At 39.1% G+C, this 17117-nt stretch overlaps 3 protein-coding genes across 8 annotated transcripts in view; 2 read left to right on the top strand and 1 right to left on the bottom strand.

Annotated features, from left to right (window-relative positions):
- Positions 1 to 1897, bottom strand: part of sort1 (sortilin 1) — a 79526-nt gene extending 77629 nt beyond the window's left edge. The window contains exon 1 of the mRNA XM_022243608.2: positions 1536 to 1897. Coding sequence (XP_022099300.2) covers positions 1536 to 1829 — 294 coding nt within the window. The 5' untranslated portion in view covers positions 1830 to 1897. The remainder of the gene's footprint in view (positions 1 to 1535) is intronic.
- On the top strand, positions 1369 to 15317 carry mest (mesoderm specific transcript). 5 transcript variants are annotated; one of them, XM_022243613.2, is made up of 12 exons: positions 1369 to 1470; positions 6025 to 6199; positions 6310 to 6395; positions 7148 to 7225; positions 7955 to 8085; positions 9140 to 9210; positions 10157 to 10197; positions 11762 to 11829; positions 12103 to 12204; positions 13021 to 13097; positions 13658 to 13721; positions 14138 to 15317. In XM_022243613.2, the coding sequence occupies exons 2-12, from the start codon at positions 6052 to 6054 to the stop codon at positions 14262 to 14264; spliced, it is 993 nt and encodes a 330-aa protein (XP_022099305.2). In that variant the 5' UTR covers positions 1369 to 1470; positions 6025 to 6051; the 3' UTR covers positions 14265 to 15317. The 5 variants fall into 5 exon arrangements, with proteins under 5 accessions (XP_022099305.2, XP_022099303.2, XP_022099304.2 ...); XM_022243611.2 differs by lacking the exon at positions 1369 to 1470 and adding an exon at positions 1948 to 2104; XM_022243612.2 differs by lacking the exon at positions 1369 to 1470 and adding an exon at positions 1962 to 2090.
- A 1223-nt stretch (positions 15318 to 16540) lies between these two features.
- The window catches only part of tubgcp6 (tubulin gamma complex associated protein 6), a 33956-nt gene continuing 33379 nt past the window's right edge, over positions 16541 to 17117 (top strand). Inside the window, exon 1 of one of the 2 annotated variants that reach the window (XM_087135882.1) lies at positions 16541 to 16626. The gene's annotated coding sequence lies outside the window, so the exon portion shown is untranslated. Of the gene's footprint in view, positions 16627 to 16681; positions 16818 to 17117 lie in introns of those variants that run through there. The other variant, XM_087135883.1, reaches the window with a different exon arrangement.

Raw genomic sequence — 17117 nt, forward strand, 5'->3', positions numbered from 1 at the left:
AGCCTGGGGATTCTGTGTCAGCTCGTACCCTGGTCAACTCGTACCTCAGTAAATTCATACCCTCAGCCTCGATTACAACACTTGTTTGTGACCAAAAAGGGTTACGATTTTCGTCTTCTTTTTTACCCCAAACAGATAACAATTTTTGTTCCCTTTGTCCGTGTTTTTATCACTTTTCGGATGATGTTAGATACTGTGCTACAGATGTTTATTAACTTGTATTATTAAAATGGTGAAACAAAAGTATTTTGGTCCCACAATGAAAGTTTGTTTTTCTTGTGCAGGGACCAAATTACGGAAATTTCTTATTCCCAGACACTGTGATTGGTCAGAAAAGAAAGACAAGGTAAAGCACCTTTTTTTAATTAATCAACAACAAACAGCAGGCAGATCTATCTCCTTCTTGAATTTGGGTTGGCTCTGAAAAGAGCCAGTTGGTTTGTGATTATCCCCTGCCGTTTATAGTGCTGGGCTAGTAAGGTACTTGCAGGCAGCCAGTAAGGATGAAAAATGATAGCTCTATTCCATTTAGAGACACTCTCTCTTATACATACATGTAGATCGATTTTAGGAATAAACTACATGTATGGGTGCTTTCGAAAAATATGTTAATTCGAGTGTGAACATGTATCATTGTGTAATTTATTGATGTGGAGACTGTAGTGGAGCCTCGGGAGGGTAGAAATAATAGAAATTATCTTCAGTCAATCAAGTCTCGATGTCTTCTTCAAACGAATGGCATTGAAGCAAAGCCAAGTGCACAGTTTGTTTTGTCATGCTCTACAGGCATCAAGATTCTTGAATCAAATGACTATTGAATCACACCAATTTTAAGAGTCTGCATTATTTAAAAATTCGTCAAGGACTAAACATAGTTCTGGCTAGGATCGTGCGTGTAAACTATGCATTAACTAGGCAATCATTTACGCATAATCTCTTTTAAAAATTTGGACATTTGCTAACTTTGGAAAATGCAGACCAGAGGCAACATTTATTTAGGTGCCGAGTTGACAAGGTGCCGAGCTGGCAAGGTGCCGAGCTGGCAAGGTGCCAAAGTGACCAACATTCGATCTGCCAGGGGCCAATTTCATAGAGCTGCTTAAGCACAAAATTTGGTAGTGTGAAAAAAAAATTGATAAAAAAACAAAGTTTAATACCAACTCAAACTCAACATCATGCTAGCCAAAAGACAGCTAAATACAATCCCAAAACAATATACCATGTATACATGTATATTAATATTGGACAGAGTTTTGGTTGGCTACCTGATTTATCAAGCAAGGTTTTCTCGTGCTTAAGCAAATTATGTGCTTCATATAATAACTACTCCCTCTGTCCCAGAACTGTGCTGGGGTCCGCCTACCCCCAGAACTGTGGGGTCCGTCGTCCGCCCTTTTGTGGGAGTGGAGCGGACGTCGGACCCCTCAGTATTGTGATACGGTATCAAGTGCTATAATCCAGCATATCCAGGTAGGCCCCTATGGAACTCTTTCGTGTCTTAGATACTGAGTCTACAAAATTAGCAGTTGTCTTACAAAACTCGTATGACTTGGGTCAGATAGCGCAATCATCTGTTCCTCAGGAATACTGCATTTCGAATCCGTTGCATCTCTCACTCGTCTGCGTTTGTTTTCCACCGCCTGCGTCCTCCTTTTACTTGCCGAAGTAAAATCGCTTTGACTGAACATACCATCAAGGCCTGTTGACCTTATATTGTTTCTTCTCAAGTTCGGTTCATAATTATTTCCCAAAATCGTGGAATGCACTGTGTTTAAGAGTAGTACCATCAAAGAAAACGTACAAACAGAGATAACAAACGTAGCCATCATTGAGCCTTCTGTCGTACGGCCGAAGGTTCGAAGGTATACGCAAACCGGGTACGCGTCTAGCTGGCTGGCTGGTCGTGAATGCTACAGTAACTTCGCCCCATTTCCACGTCGCGCCCCTAACCACTTCGCCCCATTTCCACATCGCCCCATCCCCCACTTCTTCCTGTTTCCACTTCGCCCCATTTCCACTTCGCCTGAGCCCGTCCAAAAAGGGCTCTTTAATTACCGTGTTTTGGAGGACTGGTGTTGACGCTGTGTTCAGTTGCGTGTTGTCGGTAATTAGTATGACCGCCAAACTGGTCGAGAGAGGAGTTCCACAAACGACATTGAGTTATACATTATACCGTGGAGGAAGAAGGGGATTCCCTCCTTCCTCCATGATTGTACTTGCATTCGAGAGCGGAAATCCCGGGGCGGGGAGGGGGGAGAGGTCCCCCGTGAATTTGGTATGGGAGGGACACAATGTCAAATGTCCTCTGTCTCCCCTCCATGTTTTAAGCAGGAACTGATGGATCATGGAGGTAGGAAAAGACCATGCATGGATCAAGGAATTTCGCTGTTTATTTTTTTGTACAAATGGAATAAGATAATAAACATAGGCCTACGGTGTAAATCAATCTCCCCCACGACTAGATTTCCACCGATGCATGATAGAAACTCTACGGAATTTAATGTCAACTGCGTTGTCCATGGTGAATTATGTGGTTTAACCAGCACTGGGTTTATTTCTCATCCTCTTCAAGTTTATTTCCAGTTTCTGTACACGTCGTTATGGTAATTGTCAATGTATCCGCAGACAGCCGTGCCCCAGTGATCGGATAAACCTCAGCGCACCGCGTCAGGAAATTTTTTCTTGCCATTATTATGTTTGTAGTACACACACTACATGTACGCCCGTCGCATCGTGCTGTCTTACGTCGTTTCCTTATTGCATTTTTTCTGCCTAAACGTCGCTCCTTTTGTCGCCCGTTGTGTCGCACTGTCATGCATTGTGTCATATATCATGTCATACATCACATCATGTATTACGTTGCCTGAAGCACGACATGATGCACGACATGACGCGTGACTCAACGCGTTGTGTACTGTCGCCCCTTTGCTTCATGGTGTTTATAGAGGGCACCTTTACTGAAACAGTAAAGGTGCTCTCTATAAACACAATGAAACATTTCCATCCCCCGTGCCTGCATATGCTATTACTAATAGCTCTTTGCACTCTGTCGCTATTGGCATGCAGAGCCTTGAACTGGCAGCTTGTAGATATGTCAGAATTGTGTCAACGTAGCTTTTGAAATATTGTCCAATCGTATAATAGACATATACATGGTAGAACTAGAGAACTAACACAACATGCCCAAACTTACTAAGCAACATACACGGGGAATCATTAAAGTGTAAAGCTGCCAGATCAAGACTCTGCGTGCCTATGGCGGCAGCGTGCAAAGAGCGAATAGGTAGCAGGTCTTGTTTCTATTGTTCTTTTTCATGCGTTCTTTCTACGAGGTAAGTTTGTGTTTTCAATAAGAATGAGTTGTTGAAGAAAAGGTTTTTTTTAAATACAGAAAGACCGTTACTACCAACTATCAGCATTGTCTCCAGGAAATAAATATCATCAGCCACAACAATATTTAGCTTTTCCCACTCTAATTTGGATCTTTCTAATAATAATTTCTAAAGCTATTCTATGCTACAATACATCAATCATCATTACGTGCTTGCTAGTGTAATATGCAGATCTGATGAGAAGTTATGTGCTTGGCCAAACAGATTTAAAGAAGTCACGGCCACAATGACAATAGCGTCTGTACAATACCTTCCGCTGAATCATCTCCAAGGGTTTGTGGTCACTCTCGATAGTGAAACTACTATTGTAGACATAGGTATGGAATCGCTCACATCCAAAAACTACTGCAAGGAGTTCACACTCTATGTTGGTGTATCTATGTTCTGTTTCACTCGGGGATTTTGATGCAAAGGCGACTGCCCTGTCATCTTGAGTCAGGGTTGTTCCTATGCCTCTGCTTCATGCATCGACCTGGGTTGTGGTTTCTTTCGAGAAATCGAAGTAGGTAAGTATTGTCTTGGTACCGATGAGATCTTTGACCTTCTCGAACGCCATCTGGTGTGAAAGAGACCAGACGAAATCAGCATCTTTTTTTCAGTAACTCTCTGAGGTCAGCTTTGTGTTGAGACAGGTGGGGAATGAAGGGATTGAGATACATGTAGGTCACCATGTCAACAAACTCTTGGAGCATCTTGTCTTGAGGGGGTCTTATCTGTTCGATGGCTGCAACCTTGTCGGGGTCGGAATGCGCACCATGCTTGTCGTAGATCATGCCGAAAAACTTCATGTTCGGAGTTTTGATTGCACATCGTACTGTTGAACATCATACCAAACTGGCTGGCTGCCTTCATCAAATGATGGAGATTGCAATCGTGCTCATACTCTGTTGCACCGAATACCACAATATCATCTGCAATGCCGATTGTGCCGGGGCATGACTAGAGAAAATGGTCCATGCGCATCTGGAACACATCTTGGCTCATCACTAACCCAAAGGGTAATCTCAGGTTAAAATAACGGCCAAAGGGACTGTTGAAAGTTGTGAGTAGGGAACTTTTGCCATTAAGTCGCACTGACCAGTAGCCATTTTTTGCATCCAGTTTGCTGAAGAAATGTGCACCTGAAAACTTATGGGTAGTTTCTTCTATGGTGGGAGTCTTGTGATGGCATCTTTTGATCGCGTTGTTCGAGTCCTTGGGATCAAGGCAAATTCTGAGTTTACCATTTCCATGCCTGGAGGCTGTGAGACTGCTTACCCAGTCGGTTCTGTGACGTGTCTAATTGTGCCCTGTTGGTCCATGTTGTCTAACTCTGCTTACAGCTCACCTTTCAGCTTTACTGGGCATTTGCGAGAGGCACTGATAGTGGGTTGGGTTCCATCTTTGAGAACAATATGGTATGCGCCTGGAAAATTGCCAATTCTGTCAAACTGATCAGAATACTGCTGCAGTAGCTCCTCAGTTGAGTTGATAGGGGGACACTCTAGGGTGGCAATTGCACAGTGTAGTGTCTCGAGCTTCAGTTGTCGTATGTAGGCAGTTCGAGTATTGCTGGGCCTTCAGACTCTACAGTGAAGAATTCTGCCTTACTCCATCCACTCTGGTCAGACTAGCAGGTGAGTGTTGTTGACCCCTGCTGGTTGATCTTTGTGTTGTTGTAGGCACATAATATGGCGTGTTGGTTGGATACGTACTCTGGCATTGGGAAACCGTCAGCAGTGAGTCTGTCTGGATACATGCGACGGTACATGCGAAGGGGCAAGGTGTTGCCCTGTGCACCTGTGTCGACTTTAACTCGCAGCTTGACAAGTGTCTTTCTGTCTCGCCTCACATCTACGTAGGTATATGCCTCATTGCGGGTGTCAGAGTCACAATGGTCTGAGGTGTTGGGGTCATGGCAATTGGACTGATGACTATTTCGTAAAACTGGTCCTCGAGGTCACTCACATGGTCTGGATTGGAGATAGAGTGGACATCACGGCTAGATTTTGTCCTCGATCTTGAACTGGAGCATGTCTGTCGGCGTTGAGTTCAGCTGGCTCGTGCTTTGCATTTGGAACGGCTGCGTTGACCACTGTTACTCGAACCAGATCTGCAGACAGATTGCCAGTGGTTCCTTTTGCCACATTTGTGACATGTAGTGTTGTACACTGGACAGCACTCTCTCCTTGTGAAGGGGTACGTGCCTCCACCGTTACGGCATTGACGTCTGGATCTGACAGCGTCTACAGAGAGGTCAGAAGGTTGAACCTGGGCCAGCTGTCGTATGTGATTAATTGATGCCTCATGAGTACGGCCTTACTCAAGAGTCTGCTGCAGCGTGAGGGTTTTGTCTTGACTAATGATTGACTAATGGTGCAGTGTGATACCCAATCTTGGACACATGTTATATATCAACCAAATATATCAGCAGTACACTAACTTTTTAAAGTGAATTTAATGTGCTCCCATAGACTCTTTCATTAACTGACACCTTTGTCCTGTGGACATTGCTAAACATTGTGGGTTGAGTTTATCATTAGAGTGCGTATTGCAAAGATTTGCATTGTTTTTGGTGTGTTAGGAGAGGGTGGATTGCTATAAATGAACCAACCTTGTTGCATTCTCTCATTGTTTTCTATTTCTTTTACAGAATAGGATTTGTACATTCTACAGCAATATGTTAAGTGTGAAATCTGTGGCTGTACTGATAGCTTTAGTTGCTGTGTATTGCAACTGGCCACAGCCTCCATTATCAGAAAGACTTCAAAAATGGAAAACCTCAGGAAAATACTTCAAGTTCAAGGACTTCAACATCTTTTACAAAGGTAACTCTACAAAGGAAATGTAATTTGGGAAAGTGTTCTGCCTTGTACATGTATGTACTTTTGGGAAGGTTTTGAATTGGGATAACTGTAGAAATCTCCTTTTGTGTCAGATTCTTTGGGTCAGGACCATAGTTCTGATGATCGAGTGGTGCTCATTCTTCATGGCTTCCCATCTTCAACTTTTGATTGGTATAAGGTAATTTGTCCTGCATACACCAACATCCAAAAGCATTGGTTATAATATTTTTTATGAGCAAGGATGTTTTTGAGTTGTTATGTTGTTTTGCTTAGAACTTGATACCTAGTTAAAAAGTGGGCTACTTCAAAGAAGTTGAATATGAAGATTAAGGAACTTGAGTACTCTTATACATGTATATAGATAACAGCTCTCTGTAATTTTTTCCTTCAAAATTTGTTTCAGTATTATACCTACATGTACTTCCCTGGTCAAAAGCTTATTTCTGATTCTGTCTCAAAGACCAGCCACGTTAAGGCAGTTTGTACTCCATGCCAATACAAAAGCAAAGCCATTGTATTGAGATTTGCTTCAATTGAAATGTGTTCAACTTTTGCAAATTTGCAGTGCGAATATTAGATCTGATGTCACAAAATTGCAATTGTGTTCACTTTTGCATCAAGTATGAACCGGTCATAGGCAGGAGGTGTGGGGCATTTGGAACAAAAGGGAGGCACTTACCCTTCTCATAAGGGTAGGTTTAACAGAAAAAGGGCAAGAAAGGTGTAAAGGGAAAGACAGTTATGCCTGTCATGCAAAGCCTGATGCATGCCTGCTTCTGTTTACATATACTTGTGCATTATAATTGGTTTTAAAGCTCAATGTCCAACTTGAAATCTTGAAGCTTATCTAAACTTCTAGATGAATGAATTATTCCTGATGCCTCTCTACAAAGAACTGCAATCAGTTTTGGTGGTGTATTTTCATTGTAGATGTGGGATGGGCTGACAGGTCACTTTGAACGAGTCATTGCTCCTGACTTCATTGGATTTGGTTTGAGTGACAAGCCAGTGAGTTATTTTTTGTAATTCCTAACTTTAACCCTAATTCCCTAAGCCTTTTTACAAGGAACCATCCTGAATCCTCCCAAATCCTCCAATTTTCAACATGAAAAATTGCATTCAGCCCAAATCCTCCAAAATTTCTTGAAAATGTCATTTGGAGGTGTGCCTAACTGCCCAAATCCTTCAAAATCCTCCTGCAATTCCTGTCATTATGTTGAGGCAGTGTGAATGGCACTCTTGAGCTGTGCAGTTGATTCAAAAGAATCACTGAACTGTTACCTGCTATCCAAACCTCCTTGCAAACCACTGACTACTTAAAGTCACAGACTATGTGTTATCTATCTTTCCATTTGCACAAGGAACTGTGAAGTACCCAGTTTATAGGTGTGAATTCTGCATGCTGTGTAGGTAATCCAACCTTACTTGAAGAAGACTTATCTAACAAACAGTCATCCCTTCAATTAGATGAAAAAAACATTCAGAATGTGGAGCTCTGTAAGGTTCATTTCATTTTTCTAGTGATAACTGAAGCCAGCGTTTTACTGTTGAAATAACAGCCACAAATAATTTGTGTAATTGTGTAAAGAACCATTGCTCTGTTTTGACAAAAGGACCTCTCCAACCTTGAGAGAGACACAACTTGCTGGTGGCTGTAATTTTTTCAAACAATGTCTGTCGCACTCGGTATTCTTAATGTGTAACAACTGGAAATCATTGGTATTATTTGAATTTCAGAGAGATCATGCCTACACCATGTTTGAGCAAGCTGACATTATGGAGGCACTTTTGGCTGAGCTTGGAGTGAACCAAGTTCACATCCTAGCACATGATATGGGTGATACAGTGGCACAGGAGCTCATAGCAAGGTACATGTATTTCTACTGGTACTCCTCCTGCCTGAAACTTTCCATAACTCCTATTAGTATCTTGTAATCAACCCTCCCAACTGTAGTCCACCACTGCCATAAGCCATACTATGTTCAGAGATAGTTGATGAAGATTATTTTGTAAATTCCCTTTTCAAGCATCAGTTCAATATGAAAAATTGCTCCATTTGCTGGCCATGAACCATGTTTTGAACAAGCACACACTGTAGCTCTTTATGCCAGCCATCCACACATTTATGCAACCTCAAAAAGAAAAACTTATTTGTTCCAAGAAAGAGGCAAATTTCCTTGCTTGTAGACATGGTAGATACAAGAGACAATCATTTTACCATGCTGACGTCCACGGTTGAAAGAAGTGTATTGTATGTTTTCTACAATATATTATGATTTTATAATTTTTTTGTTCTTTCTCTGTTTTGGTATTGGTTTTTTTTTTCCCATAAAATCTTTAAGGTTGGGCCTAGGGCTGAGTCAATTTGAATAATTCACCATTCAAATATTTGACCTTCAATTCAAATGAATATCCCAATATTCAGTCTTACAGACCGGCAGATTATTGATGATTAAACTGAACACAAAATCAGTTGCAGCAACGCACGCAATTGTACACTGTAATCACTGCAATAGCTTCCAGCTTCTCATGTCTAGAAGTATCTCCAGCCATGATTTAGCAAGATTTAAGAGACAAACAATACATCTTCTTACCCTGTTGAAAATGTCTATTCCTTCTAAATTTTTAATGAATAATTTACTTTTAATCATTGTAAGATTGCCGTTGCTTTTCATTTGAATCTGCTTAAAAGTTTTCATAGTGCAAATTTTCTCATTTAAAACAAAAGAAAATTCTCCTGTTTTATGAATTTTGCATTCGAATATTAGAATTTGGAAAAATTTATGTGAATTTTCGATAATCGATCGAATATTCAGATATTTGGCAATCTGAATTACCTTTCAGGATTGTTTTGTGTTTCTAGTGTCACTGACTTGGAAAAAAAACAATTATTGTCACCAAACTGTTTCTTTTTTTTTTCAGGCAAAATGCCCAAACAAAGTCAAAGAAGAAGCCAAAACTGGAAATTCTCAGTGCTTGTTTGACAAATGGAGGTGAGGGAAAACAAGACATTTAACTAGTTGATGCTTTAATCAAACCAAACTAGTTTATAAAACCAACCAGTGCTAACCAAACCAAGTTTAATAATCTCTGCAGCCAAGCACATTCTAATTGCACTAATCTGTACTCTTCAGAAGCTTTTGCAGAACCTGTAGGATTTTTAACTTTATTTCTTTCATTTTTAATTTCTTTTTGCTCAGTTATTCATGTCTTCAAAGGTGATGTTCGCCATTTGCAAATATATACGTACCAAAATGGGTTTGCCATACCATTATGAATTAGCCTATGGAAACTAAATAATGGTATCATTAATTTTCTGAAATTATCACGTCTAGAACTTGTTATATTCAAGGAATCAGGAATTTTGTTTTATTCTCAGCAGGCATTATCAACTCGTAGCGGGTATTATTAATTGTCAATACACGGTCAAGTTGTGTTTTGTTGAATAGGGAAACTGTCCTTAAAGGTATTCATAAGTGGTCTACATGTACATTTTTAAAACACTTTTAAAAATTATACATTTTCCTGGGAATTTACTTTTTATTACCAGCAAAAATGCAGCTGTTTTCTGGAGTGATGTTATTTCTTTTTATGTAATTTTAAAGGGCCTTATGCTTAAACGCAAAAAGAGTCCTAACATTGAGAAAGATTCAGCAATTATCAAAATGTCAGGCAGTCTTACTTTAACACTTTATTTTGATGTCATTTGGCCATTCAAGTTAGTAAGCAGTTTTTCTTTGGCTTTTTTATTGCATGCTTTGCATGTTCATGCTTTAGATGTAAATTTCCTGTTTGTTTTTATTTATTTCTTAATTTTTTATGTTGAAATGTTGCTCTTGTCAACAGGAATTTTGCCTGAAACTCATCAGCCAAGGTTTATGCAGAAGGTTCGTGCTGATTAAATTTCATTTACTTGTCAGATATTTGTTTGTCTTTCAGGCATTCTGCCAGAAACACTGGAAATAAGACTCACCCAGAAGGTTGGTGACTGTCAGAAGTTGAAACTCCATTAACATTTTTCAAAAATAATATCTGTTCAGGGATAGAGTGGACTCACTCAGTTTGAGTTATGCCAAGGTGGTTAAGTAAAAGGATAATGTCTTCCAATCTAGCCCTTCACTGTCCCTTTGTTTCATTCATGACTATTATAAGGCCTGAGAGTAATATATTGGGATCCTTTTTTCATTTCGTTATGTCTGTGCAAAAATGTCGTAATGTGTATTTTTGAAAAGTATTTTTTTCTGAATTTCGATTCATATTTACTTCAAGATTATTACAAGTAATAGATGTGCTTGCGCAAAAAAGTGGTATCTCAAAATTCATTGAAATGCGTGGGAAAAGTGGGATTATATTGACCCTTCTTTTTTCAAGCTTACTGATCATAATTTGAAATTAACCCCTAATTGTTAACTTTTATGATAACAAATGCAAGTAGAAAAAATAGAAACAAATTTAAATTTTGAAAAAAATACAAGAATGTAAAACAAAATGTCATTTACCATCGATTCAGATACTACTTGAAGCGACAGTCTTGGTCAGATGAAGGAAATTTCACTTAGATGTTTTTAGGCATCGTATTAATAATCTGTGACTTGACGGCATTTACCTCCTACGTGCTTAGTAATTGGCTAGCACAGTGAGTTTGCCAAAATTGCCAGTTTTCCAGTGACTTATGCCAAAATGTATCAAGTTCCGATATTTTGACCAGAATATTGATCTTGTTCCTGGAGATCATATATCTAAAATTAATCAAAATACAGAAGCCTGGAACAGCAGAAGTGTCTTTGTCTAAAGCTCCATTTTCCTGTGATTTAATTCAGCACAAACATTTCCTGCAAGGCACAGACCTGTTTATGCAGTTTTCACGAAACTACTTGAAACTTGGCACTGACACAACAATTTGTTAGATGCACCATGTCTACCCTTTTAGGTCAAGTTGTTGCTTATAATATCTTATATTAGTACCTGCATAAACCTTCATCAAATTGGTGGATCACGTATCATGTCACTGAGTTATTCATTCTCTCCCACAGTACCTGTCAAATAGAGCTTCACTTGACTGGTTCTTACCCCCATTCATACATTTCATTCCCAATAAGAAAGAGGAAAATAATAGCATTGCACAGTACTACCAATGAGTAGTGCTTTGGATATGAATCTGTTTTTTAATAATGACGTAAATGCATGAAGACTGTTGTTGTAACTTAATACCTTTGAAGATGTACGCAAGTACAGTATAAAACAGATGATGAACTTTTCACATTCATGCAATGGCATGGTAAGAATAATTTCCTGAGATGACAGATTTAGATGAAGTGTTCCATTCTGTGAGGCCAAATAAATGTTGGAATAGTGCCATTGTTCATCATAAAACTTTAAATATAAAAGAGCACGGAATAGGAGGGGCATGGAGAAATCTTTGTCCATAACCATTGATGGGATGAATGCTAGAGCATTAAGGTGCAGTGTGTATGCATTACAACCTGAATTGTTTTGATGTTACCACAATGATCAATCGTTGCATTATCCATTTCATCTTGACAGCTGATGATGAATCCCTGGATTGCACCAATTGGAATGCGAGTGACGAACCGTCTGATTTTCAGAAAAGCGTAAGTGAAGTCTATCCACAAAATGTTTAGTTTGTACAACATATTTTATATTCATTTGGTAATGTGTCCTGGCCCCTGTTGTTACAAGTATATACGTGTGTTTGTCAAGCTGGTTCCTTGGGTTCCCCTTCAGTTTTTTGGTTGCCCCACCCTAATTTAGAAAAAAAACCTGCTTTTTCTCTCTTTTTTGTTTTATTTTCAGGCCTGCGAATAAAAATTGCATGTATATAGGGTTCTTCAGTCATTTTTGTGTGAAATGTTTCGGTTTTGCAGGTTTGGAGAAGTGTTTGGTGAGCGAACACAGCCAACATCGGATGAGTTCGAAGATCACTGGGTACTGATACGTTGGAATGATGGAAACCTTATTACTTATGAGTAAGTTCATATTTCACTGAAAAAATTAGGTTACCGTATTCCGGCCCAAGGGAGAGATATAACCACTTTCTGCAGGGGACACGTATGCTTTATATGCGTGGCTGGGGTCTCTGAACTCGGACAAAGGGAACAGGGCCTTGTAACAAAAGACTGTACTCGGAACAAAAGACCAGGCTGCTGGGAATTACAGACATTTTTTCACACTCAAAAGTGGAGATAATCCAGCCTTGTTTTGAAACAGTACACCACAGTTTGGGGCATTTAGAGCGAACGGATTACCACCAGGGGACAAAAGCGCCCTACCACCACAGCAGTGATGAGCCACACAGCACCTCTGCATGCTAATCTGGTCCCTATTGAAAAGAGGTCAGCAGTGCACTGAGCCAGGTTCTTGAACAAAAGAAAGTTATATAACACTGCACAATCTGGGCTCTTTTTACAAGGCTGCAGGCCTGGCTGAAATACCCAGGCGTCAATAGATTTTGTCCGTCAGGCTAGAGGGGCCACCAGACAGTCCTTCACATGTTTGTAAGTGTCCAGTACATTTTTAAAGAATTTTGAAAACAGAAAAAAATGATAAATATCCCGGCCCAGCATCAGCAACATTGATAACTGCCCCTGGCAGCAAGTGGTTAAAGGCAGTTGACATCCGACTTCATTGGTGTTCAATGCCTGGTTGATTTGGTTTAATGGCAATCAGCTAGCCTGCCAAACTGATCTTGTCATTCCATTCAGTTGATCATGGCAGTTGTGTTGATCAGGTTGATTGCCGAGGCACCTGTTGTTTAATGTCATGGCATATTTTGTTCTTCACAGTCTAATTCAGTATCTTCCGCAGAGGTATGCCAATAGGGATAAGTGGGTTGGTGCCCTTCAGGAAACCAAGATTCCTTGTAAGTTGATTAATTACAGAAACCACTGTTACTGTCAGTCCAATAGGGTACTACAGATATATTGTCAAAATTGTTCTTCACAGTATATCCTTTTTCCATCTGTGAAAATCATAAATTTAATTTCAACCAAAAACAAGGCAGATCGATTCATGAGGAGGGATTCTCAAGCTACAGTACTAAAGGCAGACAAGATTTTGAAACAGTTTTAAAATGACCATGTTTGCTAAAGCAGTATCAGATTGAAAACTGTAAACTAGAAGAATGTACATATTTGGGATTCAAGTGTCGTATGTCTGCACGGGATGTTCGATTATCACATCCTGTGTCCATTGATCAGAGGACTTTTCAGTGTTTGATGGATCCAATCTTGGCAGTTTAGGATATCAGAGCCTATCAATTTGCATAGATATGTTTTATGCTACTGTGATTACATGTATAAGATATTGTATTTAGCCCCAAATCTTACTGGATGTCATGTTGGACACTTGTATGTGTAACATAAATAACAAATAACCAGTGCGATTCAAAAATTCACCAGTCTTACTTTTCCTATTTTCCAGTACACTTAATATATGGCCCATCGGATCCAATCAATCCTCCAAATACTTTCCTGAAGCGATACAAGTAAGTTCTAATAGAACTTGTATTCATTATGTTGTATTGCATTAAGTTTTGTTATGAAAGATTTTAAATTAGATTTCAAGCACTCTTGGAAGTATGGTAATTTAGTGTGCATTTGGCCTCTTAATTGAAGCATATAAAAGAAACTTCCCAAACATTTCAATTACATGTATTAGGAGAAAAGTGTACTTTTAATGAAAATTTTGCCCCTTGTCAAGTTTTTGAATTTTTTTTTTGGTTAGTTTGTTTGGTGTGGTGTAGTGGGGTTTAATTTGCAAAGCTATTTTGTTCTGTCTCAAGCTATTGCAACTCTCTTTTACCACTAATTGTGAAATGTACCTATTTCTCTCATCCAAACCAAATTGCCAATCGGTGTCCGGTTTTATAGATGATTTGATGTTGAAATTTTTCTTTGACAGGATGTTGATTCCCGACTCTGGGGTTACTGAACTAGCTGACCATATCAGCCATTACCCACAACTAGAAGATCCTGAAAATGTCTTAAAAGCCTATGTGAAGTTCATGGATAGGCTAAAGATCAATTAAGGATTAAGGATTTGTTGCAGCACTAAAGAGAAAGTGAAAAGGGCATTTAATGTCAGGTCAAGGAATAAGGACAATTTCTATTTTCGCCAAATTTCTTTTGGAAAACCTTCGGAAATAAGTGCAGTCTCCTATTTTACATGTGACTAGTAAATACATGTGACATTTAACATCTTGTCTTGAATAATATGATGTGGAAACAGACATGTTAAGTAGTCAGTATGACCTATTTGTAAAGAGATGCAGCCGCTCCTGTGGAAACCTGAGATTGTTTTGATGATGGACTGCAAAGAGATCTGGTTTTATGGATGAGTTTTCCTCTAATACTCAGGGTTTCACTCACAGTTCTTAAGACTGAAAAGAAAAATAACGAAAAAGCAACTTTTACAAAAATATTATAATTTGCTGAGCTAATCTGATCAGCTAATGGAATTTATTGATCTAAAATCTTCTGTTGATGCCAAAGTAAAAATATAAGAAAATGTAAAGCAATGGCTGGTCAGAATAAGCAGGTTGATAAAGAATAATTGTTTTCAGTGGTACCAGTACATTTATTTTATAATGTGTCTTCTAAGAAGTTTGTTTGTTTAATCAGTGCAACTGGAATAATTTGATAAAAAAATTTTGTTCAAAAATTGGCATGTTTTGATTTAGTGTATATGTTTACAGTTGTTGTGATTTTTAAAACTTTTTATACAAGAGACTGATGAATGCATGCCAACATAAAACATGCAAGAATATGTCACTTTGAGTCATTGTGAGTTTAATTGATTTTGTGAAAATCGTATGATCCAGCAATGTATTTGGTAAAGGTATACAAGTTCATCAACATCATAGTTACACTGATGGGAGTAAAATATAAATTTACTACAATGTATATTGCAATAATGAGATTGACTTTGACAAAGGACACTTTAGTAAAATCTTATCTTATATTGTAAGATCTTCCAATTTGGTGTAGTACTGTGTTTGAAACTATATAGAAGCAATTGCAATATTGTAAGAATTCTTTAAGATGTCTTCCCATTGATGAATAAAGCATTTTTAACAGTATAAGCTTTCCCCTGTGTTGTGTTGTGTGTCCCTTCACCTGTTAATTCCCTCATCCTCAACCCGACTCCACTTTGGCATTACTGGATAAAAAGTGACCTGCGAGTTAAGTTTAGTGCAGACATCTAACATCTAGATGTTTGCATGGTCCCTCCAACAAAGTATTGAAAGTATGTTTGGCGTCAACTGTGCACCTGAGTTGAAAAGCTAGCTACCAGGCAATTTCAGATGGTTCTACACTCTGAAGTGTTTTTTTTTTCTTTCTTTTTTATCCACATTTTATTACCTGAAGACAATTCCATATTGGACATATTTGACATTTTTCTCTTTCATTACAAGCAGATTTCTGGGGTTATGGTCAGCCAAGGGTTGAGAGTGAAAATGAGGGTTGCGACTTGCGGTGTTTGCAGGAAATTGTTATGGAAATGTTTGTGTTATGAGAGACCGTACAACGCAGAAATGTTGGGCTACATATTCTGCTTTAAATTAAAATTTAAAAAAAAAGTACATTTATTTTGAGGACACAGTGTTCCAAATTCAAAGAGAGAAGATTTTCGTTCACCGAAGATGCTGTATGAATATGAAACAAAGTGTTTATGATAAAAAGTGAAACATTATAAACAGATACGTCCCACTGTGACCATGGACTCGGAGGTAGGAAAAGCACCGTACCGGCGTCGCCTTTCACTCATACCACCAAATGGTTGTTTTTCTGCGCACGAGCTCATTAATATTTTTTGAACCCACGGGATGTTTACAATAAGACAGGCCATAATCAGGAGGCATCACAGAAATATCTATCAATCCTAAATTAGGACTGATAGTTTCCAGTTCGGGGTATTCTTTCACTAAAAGCTCCAAATTGCGGACATAGAGGCAGGCGGCTACATTCAGAAATGAGCGTTAGTTTTACTGCTATTTTGGGGGTATCTCCGTTCACGGGCGAATACATAAATATTTTCGTGGCTAATCCCCATGAAATTGAAACGAAAAGTGATCTTCTGGTCGTAATCTTGAATTTCCGTTAAAAAAAATCGGAGGCCAACCCCTTCACGAGAGTCAACAGGCTAGGCGGCGCGGCGCTATTTCGGTCCGATTTTGCACTGTTTTCTATGTGCGTGTATTTGATGTAGTGCAACCGTCAGGCTGCTCAACCTCGTATTCACAGCCCTGTACAAATTTTATATGTTATGTGCATGCACCTGGGATTGAGAGTTAGACACTAAAGCGCGCATATGAAAAGTAGACACAGACTGTCTGTAATTCACTGGTACGTACTGTACATGTACGTGGTCCGTTCGTGTGGCCTCATCAGGTGAGCGCTAGTTTAGATGAAAGACATGAAAGACACTTCACTTGTTCGTCATAAATAATAACAGGCCATCGTTTTCGCATTTTATTCCGCAAAAAAGTAATGGTTTATCCTTGGCAGATAATCTGCTGGTGCTAGGGACTGCAGCTTCAGCCATGGAGTGTATTCATAACATGACATTCTCGGGGTCGGAGGTTGTTCTATTTATTGCACTCACGTCTATAGTAACTTTCCATTCATATGATCCACTTGGTACAGGGATTTGCATGTTTTCCTCTTTTTGGCAGCAACGTGGTGAAAATAACTAAAACCTTTTCAGCACAGTGTGGGAAATGTTTATAGCGCATAAATAGTGAAATTTCAGGCACATTTGATTTAAAGGTTAAGAGTTTGAGTCAATACTACATGTCAATAGGCCTGGGGATTTTCCCCTCTAGGCCTAGGACTAATTTTGCCCCTTTTTGGCTATTCCATAAAAGGCTAAAAAGGGCTTT

The sequence above is a fragment of the Acanthaster planci genome, linkage group LG04 (genome assembly GCF_054643075.1).
Source record: "Acanthaster planci isolate LZ-2023a linkage group LG04, COTS_SCS, whole genome shotgun sequence".
In the NCBI taxonomy this organism is placed as follows: domain Eukaryota; kingdom Metazoa; phylum Echinodermata; class Asteroidea; order Valvatida; family Acanthasteridae; genus Acanthaster; species Acanthaster planci.